At 43.0% G+C, this 15,059-nt stretch overlaps 2 protein-coding genes across 3 annotated transcripts; both read right to left on the reverse strand.

Annotated features, from left to right (window-relative positions):
* Positions 1 to 929: 929 nt before the first annotated feature.
* Positions 930 to 3,630, reverse strand: exosc3 (exosome component 3). Of its 2 annotated transcripts, none has more exons than XM_029427823.1 (4): positions 3,329 to 3,630; positions 2,835 to 2,984; positions 1,776 to 1,835; positions 930 to 1,555 (listed from the first exon to the last, which is right to left on the reverse strand). In XM_029427823.1, exons 1-4 carry the CDS (start codon positions 3,608 to 3,610, stop codon positions 1,331 to 1,333), a joined length of 717 nt encoding a protein of 238 aa, XP_029283683.1. In that variant the 5' UTR covers positions 3,611 to 3,630; the 3' UTR covers positions 930 to 1,330. The 2 variants fall into 2 exon arrangements, with proteins under 2 accessions (XP_029283683.1, XP_029283682.1); XM_029427822.1 differs by having other exon boundaries at positions 1,684 to 1,835; positions 3,329 to 3,628.
* Positions 3,631 to 6,295: 2,665 nt separating this feature from the next.
* On the reverse strand, positions 6,296 to 14,681 carry LOC115005853 (transforming growth factor-beta-induced protein ig-h3-like). Its single transcript, XM_029427824.1, has 5 exons — positions 14,604 to 14,681; positions 13,106 to 13,208; positions 10,801 to 10,868; positions 7,719 to 7,743; positions 6,296 to 7,640 (listed from the first exon to the last, which is right to left on the reverse strand). The coding sequence occupies exons 1-5, from the start codon at positions 14,676 to 14,678 to the stop codon at positions 7,585 to 7,587; spliced, it is 327 nt and encodes a 108-aa protein (XP_029283684.1). The 5' UTR covers positions 14,679 to 14,681; the 3' UTR covers positions 6,296 to 7,584.
* Positions 14,682 to 15,059: the final 378 nt, after the last annotated feature.

A 15,059-nucleotide genomic window follows, 5' to 3' on the forward strand; every position in this document is an offset into this window, starting at 1 on the left:
CTAGTTCCGGCTCCTTCCCCCACAGAGAGGTGACGTTCCACGTCCCCAGAGCCAGCCTCTGCTGCCCCGGTCTGGTCCGTCGAGGTCCCTGACCATCACTGCCACCCGTGTGACGGCGCACCCGACCCCAGAGGTTTTTCCCATGAGTGGTGGGCCCACAGGATGGATGGGAGTCACCACGTAGCTTCTTCAGGCTGTCCCTGACCGGGCTCCGTGGCAAACCCGGCCACCAGGTGCTCGCTGTCGGGCCCTCCCTCTGGGCCTGGCTCCAGACGGGGGCCCCGGGCTTCCTCCGGGCAGGTCTCTCCTTTCCTTTCCCTTTCTTTCATGGTTATTATCATTATTATTATTATTATTATTATCATTATTATCAAAGGAGCTGAACTCCTCCAGAGCGAGACAGCCTGGCAGGCCAGATACAACGCTCTGGAGTTCACAAAGGAGCCGGCTGAGGAACACCAGAGCTGGGAGACGAAAGTCAAACAGTTGGAGGATGACAAGAAGGAACTGGAGGACAGGCATCTCTGCCCAACGTCGGCGTGAAGAGCCGGCACTGTTCCTGCCGGCCAACAGAAACACCCGCTTAGTTACAGGTTTCTAACTCTACAAGTTTAGCATCTATACATTACAAATTCATCTTTATTTTGTTTATTGTGTTTTGTTTGTAGCTGATGGAAAACCTTGAAAGTCCTTGAAGCACTGACAGTGTAAAACTAATCCATTTTACATTTATGGCACTTACTGAACCTTTCATCACTACAATATATCTGCATCTTTTAAACCTCATTAAACTCATCTACTATATCGTCACTTTAATACGATACTATTCCAGCGTGCAGTTTATAGTGACCATATTATTCAGACCTTTTCTTTTGACGTACACACCATGCTGTAATATGTATCCATGTAGCAGTAAACGCTTCTTTACGTAGATGTATGAAAGTATTTTATTACATTTATTAGATTTTAGGCAAATCGACATTTAGCATCACGACACATTCTGGCAAACAAGAATCATCAGCATCCTGTGGTGACGGCGTTAAATCCAACTAGCATCATTACCAACACGACGTGATGAAGAGAATATAACGTCTGCTACACGAAGGACGCTTCCAGAACAAAAGAGTAACTCAACGTCGTCTGTGCGCGCCGCCATCTTGGATCATCACATCAAAACAACGTCATGAGTCAAATGTGACACCTCGCTGTAGAATTCACAATAACTAAGAACTGTTTTCTTTATTTGTACGACCGCCCAACTGCAGTTCACAGATTTACACGCTTCTTTCTTCCATGTGACCCGAGAGGTGCTCCACACACACCTGGTGCATCAGCAGTTTGGTGGCTCTACAGCGCCCCCTGTGCCACCCTCCTGAACAGCTGCTGTCTCTGCTGGGCCGTCATGGTGTCGCAGCTCTGCAGCAGGTTGGAGATGACGAGCGTCTGCTGAACGCTGGAGGACTTCACCCACAGACGGCCGTTCATCCCGACCACCAGCTCGCAGGGAAACAGCTGCTGCAGGTCGGACAGGACGCCACTGTGGGGGGACAGCAGTCTGGGGGGGGGGGGGGGGGTAATGCAGAGATAACGTTAAAACACACACACACACACACACACACACACACACACACACACACACACACACACACACACACACACACACACACACACACACACACACACCTTCTGACGAGTCCCAGAGAGACGCTGAAGAGCAGCCCGCCTCCTCCAAATACTCCCATCCCATTGGCTCGTCCTGAACTGTCCATACACACCAGCTCCGGCTCCATGTCCTTATTGGCTATGATGAACTGAGAGAACACCAGGTCCCCCACCTGCACAAGTAATACAGGGAGGGGGGGTTAAGCAACTCGTAAATGTTTTAATTAATGTTGTGATTGTTTTGTCTGTAACTGTGCTGCTGCCTGTCTCGGCCAGGACACTCTTGAAAAAGAGATTTTTAATCTCAATGAGGCCATATCCTGGTAAAATAAAGGTGATACATAAAATAAAAAGGTGCAATACGCAGCATTTACACATCAAAACGTGGAGAGAAAAACACGACCGCTTTGTTTGAGTCTGAGAGGAGACCTCAGTGTCTCACCTGGACTTCCTGTCCTCCCTGTCTCACCTGGACTTCCTGTCCTCCCTGTCTCACCTGGACTTCCTGTCCTCCCTGTCTCACCTGGACTTCCTGTCCCCTCAGTGTCTCACACGGACTTCCTGTCCCCTCAGTGTCTCACACGGACTTCCTGTCCTCCCCGTCTCACACGGACTTCCTGTCCCCTCAGTGTCTCACACGGACTTCCTGTCCCCTCAGTGTCTCACACGGACTTCCTGTCCCCTCAGTGTCTCACACGGACTTCCTGTCCCCTCAGTGTCTCACACGGACTTCCTGTACCCTCAGTGTCTCACACGGAGTTCCTGTCCCCTCCCTGTCTCACACGGACTTCCTGCCCTCCCTGTCTCACACGGACTTCCTGCCCTCCCTGTCTCACACGGACTTCCTGCCCTCCCTGTCTCACACGGACTTCCTGTCCTCCCTGTCTCACCTGGACTTCCCTTCCCCTCAGTGTCCCACCTGGACTTCCCTTCCCCTCAGTGTCCCACCTGGACTTCCCTTCCCTTCAGTGTCCCACCTGGACTTCCTGTCCTCCCTGTCTCACCTGGACTTCCTGTCCCCTCAGTGTCTCACCTGGACTTCCTGTCCCCTCAGTGTCTCACACGGACTTCCTGTCCTCCCTGTCTCACACGGACTTCCTGTCTCCTCCGTGTCTCATCAGGACTTCCTTTTCTTAGTGTCCCACCTGGACTTTCTGTCCTCAGTGTCTCACCTGGACGTTGGGGCGGTTCCTCTTGGTCGCTCCCTCAAACGCCAGGTAGGACAGAGACGCCTGCTCACTTCCTCCAAAGTCCACCTTGAAGACGTCTCCTGATTTGACCGTCACAATGCCGATGACGGTCTCTCCTTTAGCCGGGACATACTGAGGACAGAGAGGGACAGACTGAACTCCCAGCATGCATTGCGCCAACACCTGTCAGCACTGCGGCAGACGGGAAGAGAAAATAACGGACCTGATAATAAAGTGTAACTTTAATGGCACAAACTGTGTCTTGCTAATATGATCTTTAAGCCGTAATCACAACTGATTCCTAATGATTTACATTCAGTCTAAAGGTCCTGTCATATGAGGTGTGCGCGTGTGCTGACCATAAACAAACTTAAATTGCGGGTTTTCTAAACGGACTCTTGCATGTCGTAGAGACTACTGTTGTATGTAGGGGTGGCATAAACAGACACTTGAGCTTCCCGCCTCTGAAGTCTCACCCTCCTCTGCTGTGAATCCATCCAGAACATGTTGGGCTGTTTGTGTCGCAGCACGCCGCTTTTACACACCAGCAGCCGGTCTCCGCTCCGCCTCAGACCCGGACCACACACCACCTTCTCCGGCTTCACGTGCTCCGTTAGAGAGATGGTGTCGTCGGTCTCTAAGGAGAATTCATCTCCCGGTAACAAAACCTCCCCGACTTTCTCTTTTAAACCGGAAAACATCGCGACTCTGCAGCAGCTCCGCTCACATGTGTTGTTGTTGCTGTTCGACGGACCCATATAAATGTGACACACAGGAAACAGGAAACTGCCATTATTTGATCATTTAATATTTTATTTTTATTTCCCTGCAAACATTATCATTAAAAAATATTCTCCCTCAGGTTTAGATCAATATCAATATTTGTTTTTAATAAAATAAGACACAATTATTTTAAGAGTTAGCTTTTCCCTTTAAAAACAAAATGTGTTTCCTGTATGTGTAATGTGTATATCAATGAAAAAGTATTTATTTGAAAATTTCACATTCACAAATTGAAATGTACAAATACAAATAATAAAATAGTAATAAATATTATAAGAAAAGGTTTTGTCTTTTGCCGCAATTTCACTGAAATAAGAAATCTGCCCCAAAACATTAATAACATAACAAATAATTTATTATAATAATAATAATAATAATAATAATAATAATAATACATTATACGTGTAAAGCGTTTTTCTAATAACTAAAAGACACTTAATAGTGTGAGTAATAAAAATAAATAAATATATAAACGAACAAAAAGGGAGACGGTCAGTGTTGGAAGGCTGTGTTGAACAGGTGTCTCTGAGGGTTGGAGGTGGAGAGTTCCAGAGGGTGGAGCAGCGAGGGAGAAGGCCCTGACATAATAAGTACTTATCTTTAGCAGTGAACAAGGCTCTGCTCTCTCCCTGCTTCAATCGTAACAGGGTACAGGGTAACTTGGAGAGGGTCTCTGTCGGATCCCTGTCAGCTCACCACTGGGGTTCCTCAGGGCTCTGTCCTGGGTCCCCTCCTCTTTTCTCTGTCCTTCTCTCTCATGGCTTTTCCTACCACAACTACGCAGACGACACTCAACTGATTCTGTCTTTTACCTCAGCAGCACTGAGGTCAGCTTTTTCACAACATTTCCAATGTTCTCATACCATCTACACAGGTAGGTGTGTGTTCTTACACAGATACAGAGTTCCAGTTCCAGATTGAGCCTATGAAGTTTGTTTGTAGGTTTAATGCAGATGGAAAAGGCGGTGAACACACCTCAGTGCTGTAGCCTAGTTGTAGATATGGATGGTTTTCTATGGATGTCTGTTCGGGTCTATACCTGCGTAAGAACACTCACACACACACACACACACACACACACACACACACACACACACCTGTGTAGATGGTATAAGAACATTATGTGAGAACTGTTTGCTCCCTCTGCCTGTGTCCTGTCCCCCTTTCCTGTCACCTGTGCCCCCTTATGCAAAGACAGCTTGGTACATTTGTTCACTGCAAAATAATATTGCAGCGCCTAAACCAAATATTAATAAATGCCAACAATAACGCAAAATGGCTCCTACAACCGGTAAACAATCATAATGTCAAAAGACAGGAAGACCACACTTATAAATGTATGAAAATAAATAAATCAAGGAAAACGATAATATTAATAATAAATATACTATTAAATACATTAATTAATGTATTAATAGAAATATGGTATTAATAGTACTAATAATAACAACAATATTGACATTGTTGGGGTTTGATATCAGCAACTCTGGTCTTTAACGCATGTTAATGATAATTCATATGAATAAAATCACAAATAGGGGTTGATAATACCTGCCACTTAAATAAAGTAGGTGCAGTAGCTCAAAAAGGCTTTTAAGTGGCTATCAGAAGAAATTAATATTTATCATAATAATAATAATATTTAATATAATGAATAATTATATTAATTCGTATGAATTAATTTACGTTAAATCACCGACTTTGTATCAAAGGAAAACGATAGTTCATGTAATCTCATAAAATATGCTATGAATTAGGAACTCTGATTAATAATTAAATGAATAACTATAAACTATTAAACAATTAGCATATCAATAGCTAGTAAAGGTTGAAGGATGCAGGAATTATTTGATTGTAAATATTTGGCAGAAATCTCTCTTGTACAGCAATAAACAAACCAGCATGAATATTTCATAAAGCATTTATTTACTAAATGAATGTAAGACATCAAATCAAATATCTAAACTGTGTGTGTGTGTGTGTGTGTGTGTGTGTGTGTGTGTGTGTGAGTACAGAACATGCAAAGGGAAAGCAGAATCAAAGATGGCCACCATGTGCTGGAGTTTCTTAACAAAGAGTGTGAGGCGGGAACGTTGAGTGTCACGTGTGTTGGAATCAGAAGAAGTTTAAAGCCGATGGATAATATGTTGCATGTGATCTGTGCAGGATAATAGTGCCGTTAGAAAGGGGTTAGTTTCACATGCAAGGCCTTGTGTCTGTGTGTAGCAATGCTAACATCACTTAGCAGTGCGGCTATTCAATCCCCTGACTATAAACAGACGTAAGGCAATAATAAAGCCCTCGCTAACATCACATTAAACATTACGAGTTCATTGACGGAAGTTAAAGTTGTTGCTGCGTTGTTCTCCTTGCAGTTAGCTCGATGCTAACGTGACTTCGTGGCTCTTAAAATGAGCTAGCAGACTTTGTCGTAGCCGCTTGTGCTAGCTCGTTTACTAGCAACGGGCTGTTGCTCTTTGTATCGTTGGGCTTTTCACACCTACATGCTAAAAGGTGACATGAGGGTTTGACAAGTGAAGCATCCTGGGAAATTGAGTCCCATAGCTCAATCGCCATGACGTGAGTTTCCAACAACAATACTACTATCCCTTGTATGACTCCACCTGCAGAATGTTCTATATCAAAGAAAAACACACCACTTCTTATCCAAACACTTTGTTTAAAAGAATTAAAACAGTCTGAAAATACACATTACAGTAACCTGAATCCAACATATTATTAATAAAAAAAAATCCCCATTCTTAAAAGTCAACCCATTCATTCTACACATCGATGATGTTTAACCATTACCCATCAACCCTCAGCTGATCTGTGCTGGTTCACTGCACGGCACCGACAGACAGTTACTGTTAGTGTAATTACTGTAATGTCTCAGTATTGTAGGCTCCATGAAGACATTTGTCTTGGCCCTTTAGGCTTGTTGTGTTGTTGTACCCCAGATTAATGTGCAGTTTAACTTTGTACACATGGGGTCAGGGGTCCCTGCTCCGCCTCTTTCAGTTCAGCACCCCTGCTCTAAATCCTTCAGTCTACCTTTAAAGGTAAATACACACACTTAACAGACGACGTGTATTTCAAAGCTCATTTTTAAATTTTATTTTACAAAAAACACCAAGAAGAAAATCCTAAAAAAGCTCCAGAGTTGTTAGTTAGTTTGAGCTCAGACCTGCCGACATGCTGCAGGACGACAACACACGGAGTACACAACAAAAACACACTTTACAAACATTTTACATGTGAAAAACTTTGGACTTCAGAAGTGACATTTTTTTACAGTACAAAGAATACAAAACTCTGAGTCAGTAAATAAAACTCCCCTCAGATTGTCTGACACGTCTCCTCGACTTCACTTAGTCCTACATTACCCAGAATGCCTTGCAGAAGTGTAAATAATTTCTAAAATGAGTAAAATGTGAAAGATATTTTAACAATGTCCCAGAAATACCTGAAATGTATTAATAGAATATGAGAAAATAATTACTGAGAAATGTTCAACGTGTGAAAATCTATGTTTAGAATGTCATAAAAATATGTGAAGAGAAATCTGAAATAAAATCCTAAAAATATAAGTATAATAATCGAAATAACATGTTTGTGAAAATAAATTCTAAAATTATCAATAGGGAGAAAAATGTCAGAGACAAAAATAAAAATGAATTTGGATAGAAAGGGCAGAATTTCTTACCAAATGTCAGCATATTAATTTAAATATCTGATGGTTGATTAAGAACTTCGTCCTATTTCTGCAGGTTGAGCTGGAACAGGAAGTGAGTTAATAAAGTTGTGTTTCATTTACCTCTCACGTGTTTTCTATATTAAAAATGAAACTAAATCCTCTCAGACAAACTCGGCAGTGTCAGGAGACTTCAGGGGAGTTTTTCTGTTTGTGACCTTTGACCCTTTGGCACGAGATCGTTGTGCAGAAGTTTTACTGCGTCATCGTCCTGCTGGAGCGGCTGCTGACCACCTTCTGGAATAAATCGTCTGTACACAGAAACACGGAGTTAGAGTCCCGCAGGTTCACATCAAACTCAAAACAGTTCCGAAAATTAAAAATCTCACCGTTCCTGAAGCTCTTGGAGTCAGCCTGCAAGACAGACAAAAGGTAATTATTATTTACATATTATTACACATCTCTGGGAACCATCACCTTATCGTGGTGGAGAGGTTTGTGTGTCCCTATGAAACTGAGAGCTGTGTTATCTGGAACCTAGTGCTCCTGGTAGGGTCTCCCAAGGCAAATTGGTCTCAGGTGAGGGGCCAGACTAAGAATGGTTCAAAACGACCTCATGAAAAAAAGGGAAAGGAAAGGAGAGACCCTGCCCGGAGGAAGCCCGGGTCCCCCATCTGTGCCTATGCCCCAAACCGCAGTTCGGAGTATTCGGCCTTCTTGGAGACCCTGAATGGATCCCAGTAGGGGACTCCTTAGTCAAGGTCTTTGGTGCCTCAATGGGCGGTAACCCTTGAACACCGTGGTGGACCCCGGTGGTCAGGGAAGCCGTCCGACTGAAGAAGGAGTCCTTCCGGGTTATGTTATCCGGGAGGACTCCTGAAACAATTGCAGGGTACCGAAGGACTAGAAGGGCGGCAGCCTCTGCCGTGTCAGAGGCAAAGCAGCGGGTGTGGGAGAAGTTCGGAGAAGCTATGGAGAAGGACTTTCGGTCGGCACCAAAACTCCTGAATCCGACTAACACGCCCTCTATGGTAGAGGCAGAGCTGGAAGCTGATGGGGGATCATCGTCAATTTCCCTGATGGAAGTCACTGAGGTAGTCAAACAACTCTACAGTGGCAAAGCCACAGGGGTTGATGAGATCCGTCCAGAAATGCTGAAGGCTTTGGGTGTTGAGGGGCTGTCTTGGTTGACACGCCTCGTCAACATTGCGTGAAAGTCTGGGACAGTGCCTAGGGGTTGGCAGACTGGGGTGGTGGTTCCCTTATTTAAAAAGGGGGACCAGAGAGTGTGTGCCAACTACAGGGGTATCACACTTCTCAGCCTCCCTGGTAAAGTCTACTCCAAGGTACTGGAAAGGAGGGTTCGGCCGGTAGTCGTGGAACAACGGACCAACTCTTCACTCTCGCAAGGATCCTGGAGGGGGCCTGGGAGTATGCCCATCCGGTCTACATGTGTTTTGTGGATCTGGAGAAGGCGTATGACCGGGTCCCCCGGGTGATACTGTGGGAGGTGCTGCGGGTGTATGGGGTGAGGGGGTCACTTTTGAGGGCCATCCAATCCCTGTACGCCCAAAGCGAGAGTTGTGTCCGGATACTCGGCAGTAAGTCGGACTCGTTCCCAGTGAATGTTGGCCTCCGCCAGGGCTGTGCTTTATCACCAATCCTGTTCGTGATTTTCATGGACAGGATATCGAGGCGTAGTCGTGGAGGAGAGGGGTTGCAGTTCAGTGACCTGAGGATCTCATCGCTGCTCTTTGCAGATGATGTGGTCCTTATGGCATCATCGGTCTGTGACCTTCAACAGTCACTGGATCGGTTCGCAGCCAAGTGTGAAGCGGTTGGGATGAGGATCAGCACCTCAAAATCTGAGGCCATGGCTCTCAGCAGGAAACCGGTGGATTGCCTACTCCGGGTAGGGAATGAGCCATTCCCCCAAGTGAAGGAGTTCAAGTACCTCGGGGTCTTGTTCGCGAGTGAGGGGACGATGGAGCGAGAGATTGGCCGGAGAATCGGAGCAGCGGGGGCGGTATTACAGTCACTTTACCGCACCGTTGTGACGAAAAGAGAGCTGAGCCAGAAGGCAAAGCTCTCAATATACCGGTCGATCTTCGTTCCTACCCTCACCTATGGTCATGAAGGCTGGGTCATGACCGAAAGAACTGAGATCACGGGTACAAGCGGCCGAAATGGGTTTTCTCAGACGGGTGGCTGGCGTCTCCCTTAGAGATAGGGTGAGAAGCTCAGCCATCCGTGAGAGACTCGGAGTAGAGCCGCTGCTCCTTTACGTTGAAAGGAGCCAGTTGAGGTGGTTCGGGCATCTAGTAAGGATGCCACCTGGGCGCCTCCCTAGGGAGGTGTTCCAGGCACGTCCAGCTGGGAGGAGACCCCGGGGAAGACCCAGGACTCGGTGGAGAGATTATATCTCCTCACTGGGAACGCCTCAGGATCCCCCAGTCGGAGCTGGAGGATGTGGCCCGGAGAAGGGAAGATTGGGGTTCCTTACTGAAGCTGCTGCCCCCGCGATCCGATAAGCGGTAGACGATGGATGGATGGATATTATTATTATTATAATAATCATTATAATGATTATATTATAATGGCTCAGGTTTGCCTTGTATCAGCCCCAGTTATGCTGCTATAAGCTTAAACTGCCGGGGGACACCTCCCTGCTCTCTTCCTTCTCTTCCTCTCTCCTCCCCTCCCTCTCTTCTTCTCCCTCTCTATCTGTATGCATTAATGTAAATGTATGTTACTAACTCATTATCCGGGGCATCATCCCCAGAGTGTCTGTCTCTCATGTGGCAGGTTGCCACTGATAAAGTTTACGTCAGGATCAGGAATCGTGGCTGCGCCTGCTGCCCTGGTCCTGCTGGACACCGGGAAGCCTTTTTGACATTTTCCTGGATTCATCCAAACTTTCTCTTTTTCAACACAACATCATTTCTGTCAAATGTTGTATTTGTACTATGTTGTTTATCCTGTACACACGACATCTATTGCACGTCTGTCCATCCTGGGAGAGGGATCTTCCATTTTTCCCCCTTTAATTATGGGGTTTCTTTTAGGAAGTTTTTCCTTGTGCGATGCGAGGGTCTAAGGACAGAAGGTCTGAGGACAGAGAGACTAAGGACAGAGGGTCTAAGGACAGAGGGTCTAAGGACAGTGGGTCTAAGAATAGAGGGTCTAAGGACAGTGGGTCTAAGGACAGAGGGTCTAAGGACTGAGGGTCTAAGGATAGAGAGACTAAGGACAGAGGGTCTAAGGACAGAGGGTCTAAGGACAGAGGGTCTAAGGACAGTGGGTCTAAGAATAGAGGGTCTATAGACAGTGGGTCTAAGGACATTATTGGATATTGGACTATATAAATACATTTGATTTGATTTAATACGGATGAAATAATAACAACAACAATGATATTATAATTACTAATAATAGAAGATAATAATAATAAAATATGTTTTGTGTTCTCACCCTGGAAGAGGCAGCTGTTCTGAGCGGATCTGCAGGTCCATCAGCCTGCTCTCTGTCCACCTTCGGAGCTACACACACACACACACACGCACACACACACACACACACACACACAGCAATGCCACGGTGATCGGAGGTTTGTATCATGAAGTCTCAGTTGAAACCAATTTGGTGGGTCTAAGAAGAGAGCACTGTCTGTCTGTCTGTCTGTCTGTCTGTCACTGTCTGTCTGTCTCTCTGTCTGTCTGTCTATCTGTCTCTCTGTCTGTCTGTGTCTCTGTCTGTCTGTCTGTCTCTCTCTCTGTCTGTCTGTCTCTCTGTCTGTTTATGTCTGTCTGTATCTCTGTCTCTCTCTGACTGTTTCTCTCTGTCTGTCTGTATATCTGTCTCTGTCTGTCTGTCTGTCTGTCTGTCTGTCTGTCTGTCTCTCTGTCTGTTTCTGTCTGTCTGTCTGCCTCTCTGTCTGTCTGTATCTCTGTCTCTCTCTGTCTGTCTGTCTGTATCTCTGTCTCTCTCTGTCTCTCTCTGTCTGTCTGTCTGTCTGTCTGTCTGTCTGTTTATGTCTGTCTGTCTGTCTGTCTCTCTGACTGTTTCTCTCTGTCTGTCTGTATCTCTGTCTCTGTCTGTCTGTCTCTCTGTCTGTTTATGTCTGTCTGTCTGCCTCTCTGTCTGTCTGTATCTCTGTCTCTCTCTGTCTGTCTGTCTGTCTGTCTGTTTATGTCTGTCTGTCTGTCTGTCTCTCTGACTGTTTCTCTCTGTCTGTCTGTATCTCTGTCTCTGTCTGTCTGTCTCTCTGTCTGTTTATGTCTGTCTGTCTGCCTCTCTGTCTGTCTGTATCTCTGTCTCTTTCTGTCTGTCTGTATCGCTGTCTCTCTCTGTCTGTCTGTCTGTTTATGTCTGTCTGTCTGCCTCTCTGTCTCTCTCTGACTGTTTCTCTCTGTCTGTCTGTATCTCTGTTTCTCTCTGTCTGTCTGTCTGTCTCTCTGTCTGTCTGTTTATGTCTGTCTGTCTGTCTGTCTCTCTGTCTGTTTATGTCTGTCTGTCTGCCTCTCTGTCTGTCTGTCTCTCTGACTGTTTCTCTCTGTCTGTCTGTCTCTCTGTCTGTCTGTCTGTCTGTCTGTCTCTCTCTCTCTGTCTGTATCTCTCTCTCTCTCTCTGACTGTCTCTCTCTGTCTGTCTGTCTCTCTGTCTGTCTGTCTCTCTCTCTCTCTCTCTCTCTCTCTCTCGCTCTGACTGTCTCTCTCTGTCTGTGTGTCTGTCTGTCTGTCTGTCTCTCTCTCTCTCTCTCTCTCGCTCTGACTGTCTCTCTCTGTCTCTCTGTCTGTCTGTCTGTATCTCTCTCTCTCTCTCTCTCTCTCGCTCTGTCTGTATCTCTCTCTCTCTCTCTCTCTCTCTCTCTGACTGTCTCTCTCTGTCTGTGTGTCTGTCTCTCTCTGTCTGTCTGTCTCTCTCTCTCTCTCTCTCTCTCTCTCGCTCTGACTGTCTCTCTCTGTCTCTCTGTCTGTCTGTCTGTATCTCTCTCTCTCTCTCTCTCTCTCTCTCTCTCTCTCTCGCTCTGTCTGTATCTCTCTCTCTCTCTCTCTCTCTCTCTCTCTGACTGTCTCTCTCTGTCTGTGTGTCTGTCTCTCTCTGTCTGTGTGTCTGTGTGTCTGTCTGTCTCTCTGACTGTTTCTCTCTGTCTGTTTCTGACGACAGGAGAAAGTTTTTTGTTTGTTGGTGTAATTCTGTGTTCAGCCACCAGAGTGCAGCACCACCATGTTGTAAATACTGAAAGCTTTCAGCTTCTCTCCATGTTGTCTCAACACAACGTATTGTATATGTATATGTATATATATATATATATATATATATATATATATATATTAGGGCTGTTAAGCGATTACAAGCTTTGTGATTAATTAATCGCGTTTATATATATATATAGCGTATATATATATATATATATATATACTATATAAAACTATATATAAAACTATATATAGTATATATATGTATATATATAGCATATATATACTATATATATATATATATATATATACTATATAAAACTATATATAGTATATATATGTATATATATATAGCATATATATACTATACATATATATACTATATATATATATATACTATATAAAAATATATATAGTATATATATATATATATATACTATATATATATATATATATATATACATATACCTCCAACCCAAACATCTAATTTGTTACCTACTCTTAATTAGATTTCATTAATGACGTTCGTAGTAATGAGTTTAAGTTTAGTAATGTGTTGAGTGTGTGGCTGAACTCACGCATAGGTTTGATGATGCTGTCCACAGCGTGCACGACTCCGTTAGTTGCCATCAGGTCTGCGTCGGCCACCGGGACCTTGTTCACGTACACCGTGTAGTTCCTCTGAAACACGGAGAGCGGCTGTTATATTCAGTCATAAAGTTCTAGTAGATTTGTAATAGATTTTAATAGTTTAATAGAGTTCAGCTGGGAGGAGACCCCGGGGAAGACCCAGGACTAGGTGGAGAGATTATATCTCCTCACTGGGAACGCCTAGGGATCCCCCAGTCGGAGCTGGAGGATGTGGTAGACGATGGATGGATAGAATAGAGTTCTAATAAAATTATAATAGAGTTCTAATAAAGTTCTACTAGAGTTCTAATAAAGTTCTAATAGAGTTCTAATACAGTTCTAATACAGTTCTAATAGAGTTCTAATAAAGTTCTAATACAGTTCTAATAAAGTTCTAATAGAGTTCTAATAGAGTTCTAATAAAGTTCTAATAGAGTTCTAATAAAGTTCTAATAAAGTTCTAATAAAGTTCTAATAGAGTTCTAATAAAGTTCTAATACAGTTCTAATAAAGTTCTAATAGAGTTCTAATAGAGTTCTAATAAAGTTCTAATACAGTTCTAATAAAGTTCTAATAGAGTTCTAATACAGTTCTAATAGAGTTCTAATAGAGTTCTAATAAAGTTCTAATAGAGTTCTAATAAAGTTCTAATAGAGTTCTAATAGAGTTCTAATAAAGTTCTAATAGAGTTCTAATAAAGTTCTAATAGAGTTCTAATAGAGTTCTAATAGAGTTCTAATAGAGTTCTAATAAAGTTCTAATAAAGTTCTAATACAGTTCTAATACAGTTCTAATATAGTTCTAATACAGTTCTAATAGAGTTCTAATACAGTTCTAATAGAGTTCTAATAAAGTTCTAATACAGTTCTAATACAGTTCTAATATAGTTCTAATACAGTTCTAATAGAGTTCTAATACAGTTCTAATAAAGTTCTAATAAAGTTCTAATAGAGTTCTAATAAAGTTCTAATACAGTTCTAATACAGTTCTAATAAAGTTCTAATAGAGTTCTAATACAGTTCTAATAGAGTTCTAATACAGTTCTAATAAAGTTCTAATAGAGTTCTAATAAAGTTCTAATACAGTTCTAATACAGTTCTAATAAAGTTCTAATAGAGTTCTAATACAGTTCTAATAAAGTTCTAATACAGTTCTAATAGAGTTCTAATAAAGTTCTAATAAAGTTCTAATATAGTTCTAATACAGTTCTAATAGAGTTCTAATAAAGTTCTAATAGAGTTCTAATACAGTTCTAATAAAGTTCTAATACAGTTCTAATAGAGTTCTAATAAAGTTCTAATAAAGTTCTAATATAGTTCTAATACAGTTCTAATAGAGTTCTAATAAAGTTCTAATACAGTTCTAATAGAGTTCTAATAAAGTTCTAATACAATTCTAATACAGTTCTAATAAAGTTCTAATAGAGGTCTGCTGAGCAGCACCCACCACTCCCAGCTCCAGCTTTTCTCCTTGCAGAGGCTTCAGTCTGGTGTGAGATCCCACCCCCCCACTGACCAGCATGCCCTCCCCAGGTGAAACCTGAGCAGAGAGGACAGCTCCGGACGGCTCTCTGTACACACACACACACACACACACACACACACACACACACACACACACACACACACACACACACACTTTGAAAGTGCTGTACACTCAGTGGCATTTAAATTTAAACATAAATCAGATTTATTATTAAGGAGATTTTCACATACGAGGAATTTACCTTTTGGTACACAATAATAAACATGTAAGAGAAATACAATTTAAATAAAATGTAAAAAAAATCAAAAATAAATATTTTTCAGTGCTTTAAATAAATATTTTCAAATTTCACCATGAATCAGAAACATATTTATTGTTAAATAAGTTTTCACATACGAGAAATGTATGTGTTGGTGT

The sequence above is a fragment of the Cottoperca gobio genome, unplaced genomic scaffold (assembly GCF_900634415.1).
Source record: "Cottoperca gobio unplaced genomic scaffold, fCotGob3.1 fCotGob3_37arrow_ctg1, whole genome shotgun sequence".
Taxonomy (NCBI): domain Eukaryota; kingdom Metazoa; phylum Chordata; class Actinopteri; order Perciformes; family Bovichtidae; genus Cottoperca; species Cottoperca gobio.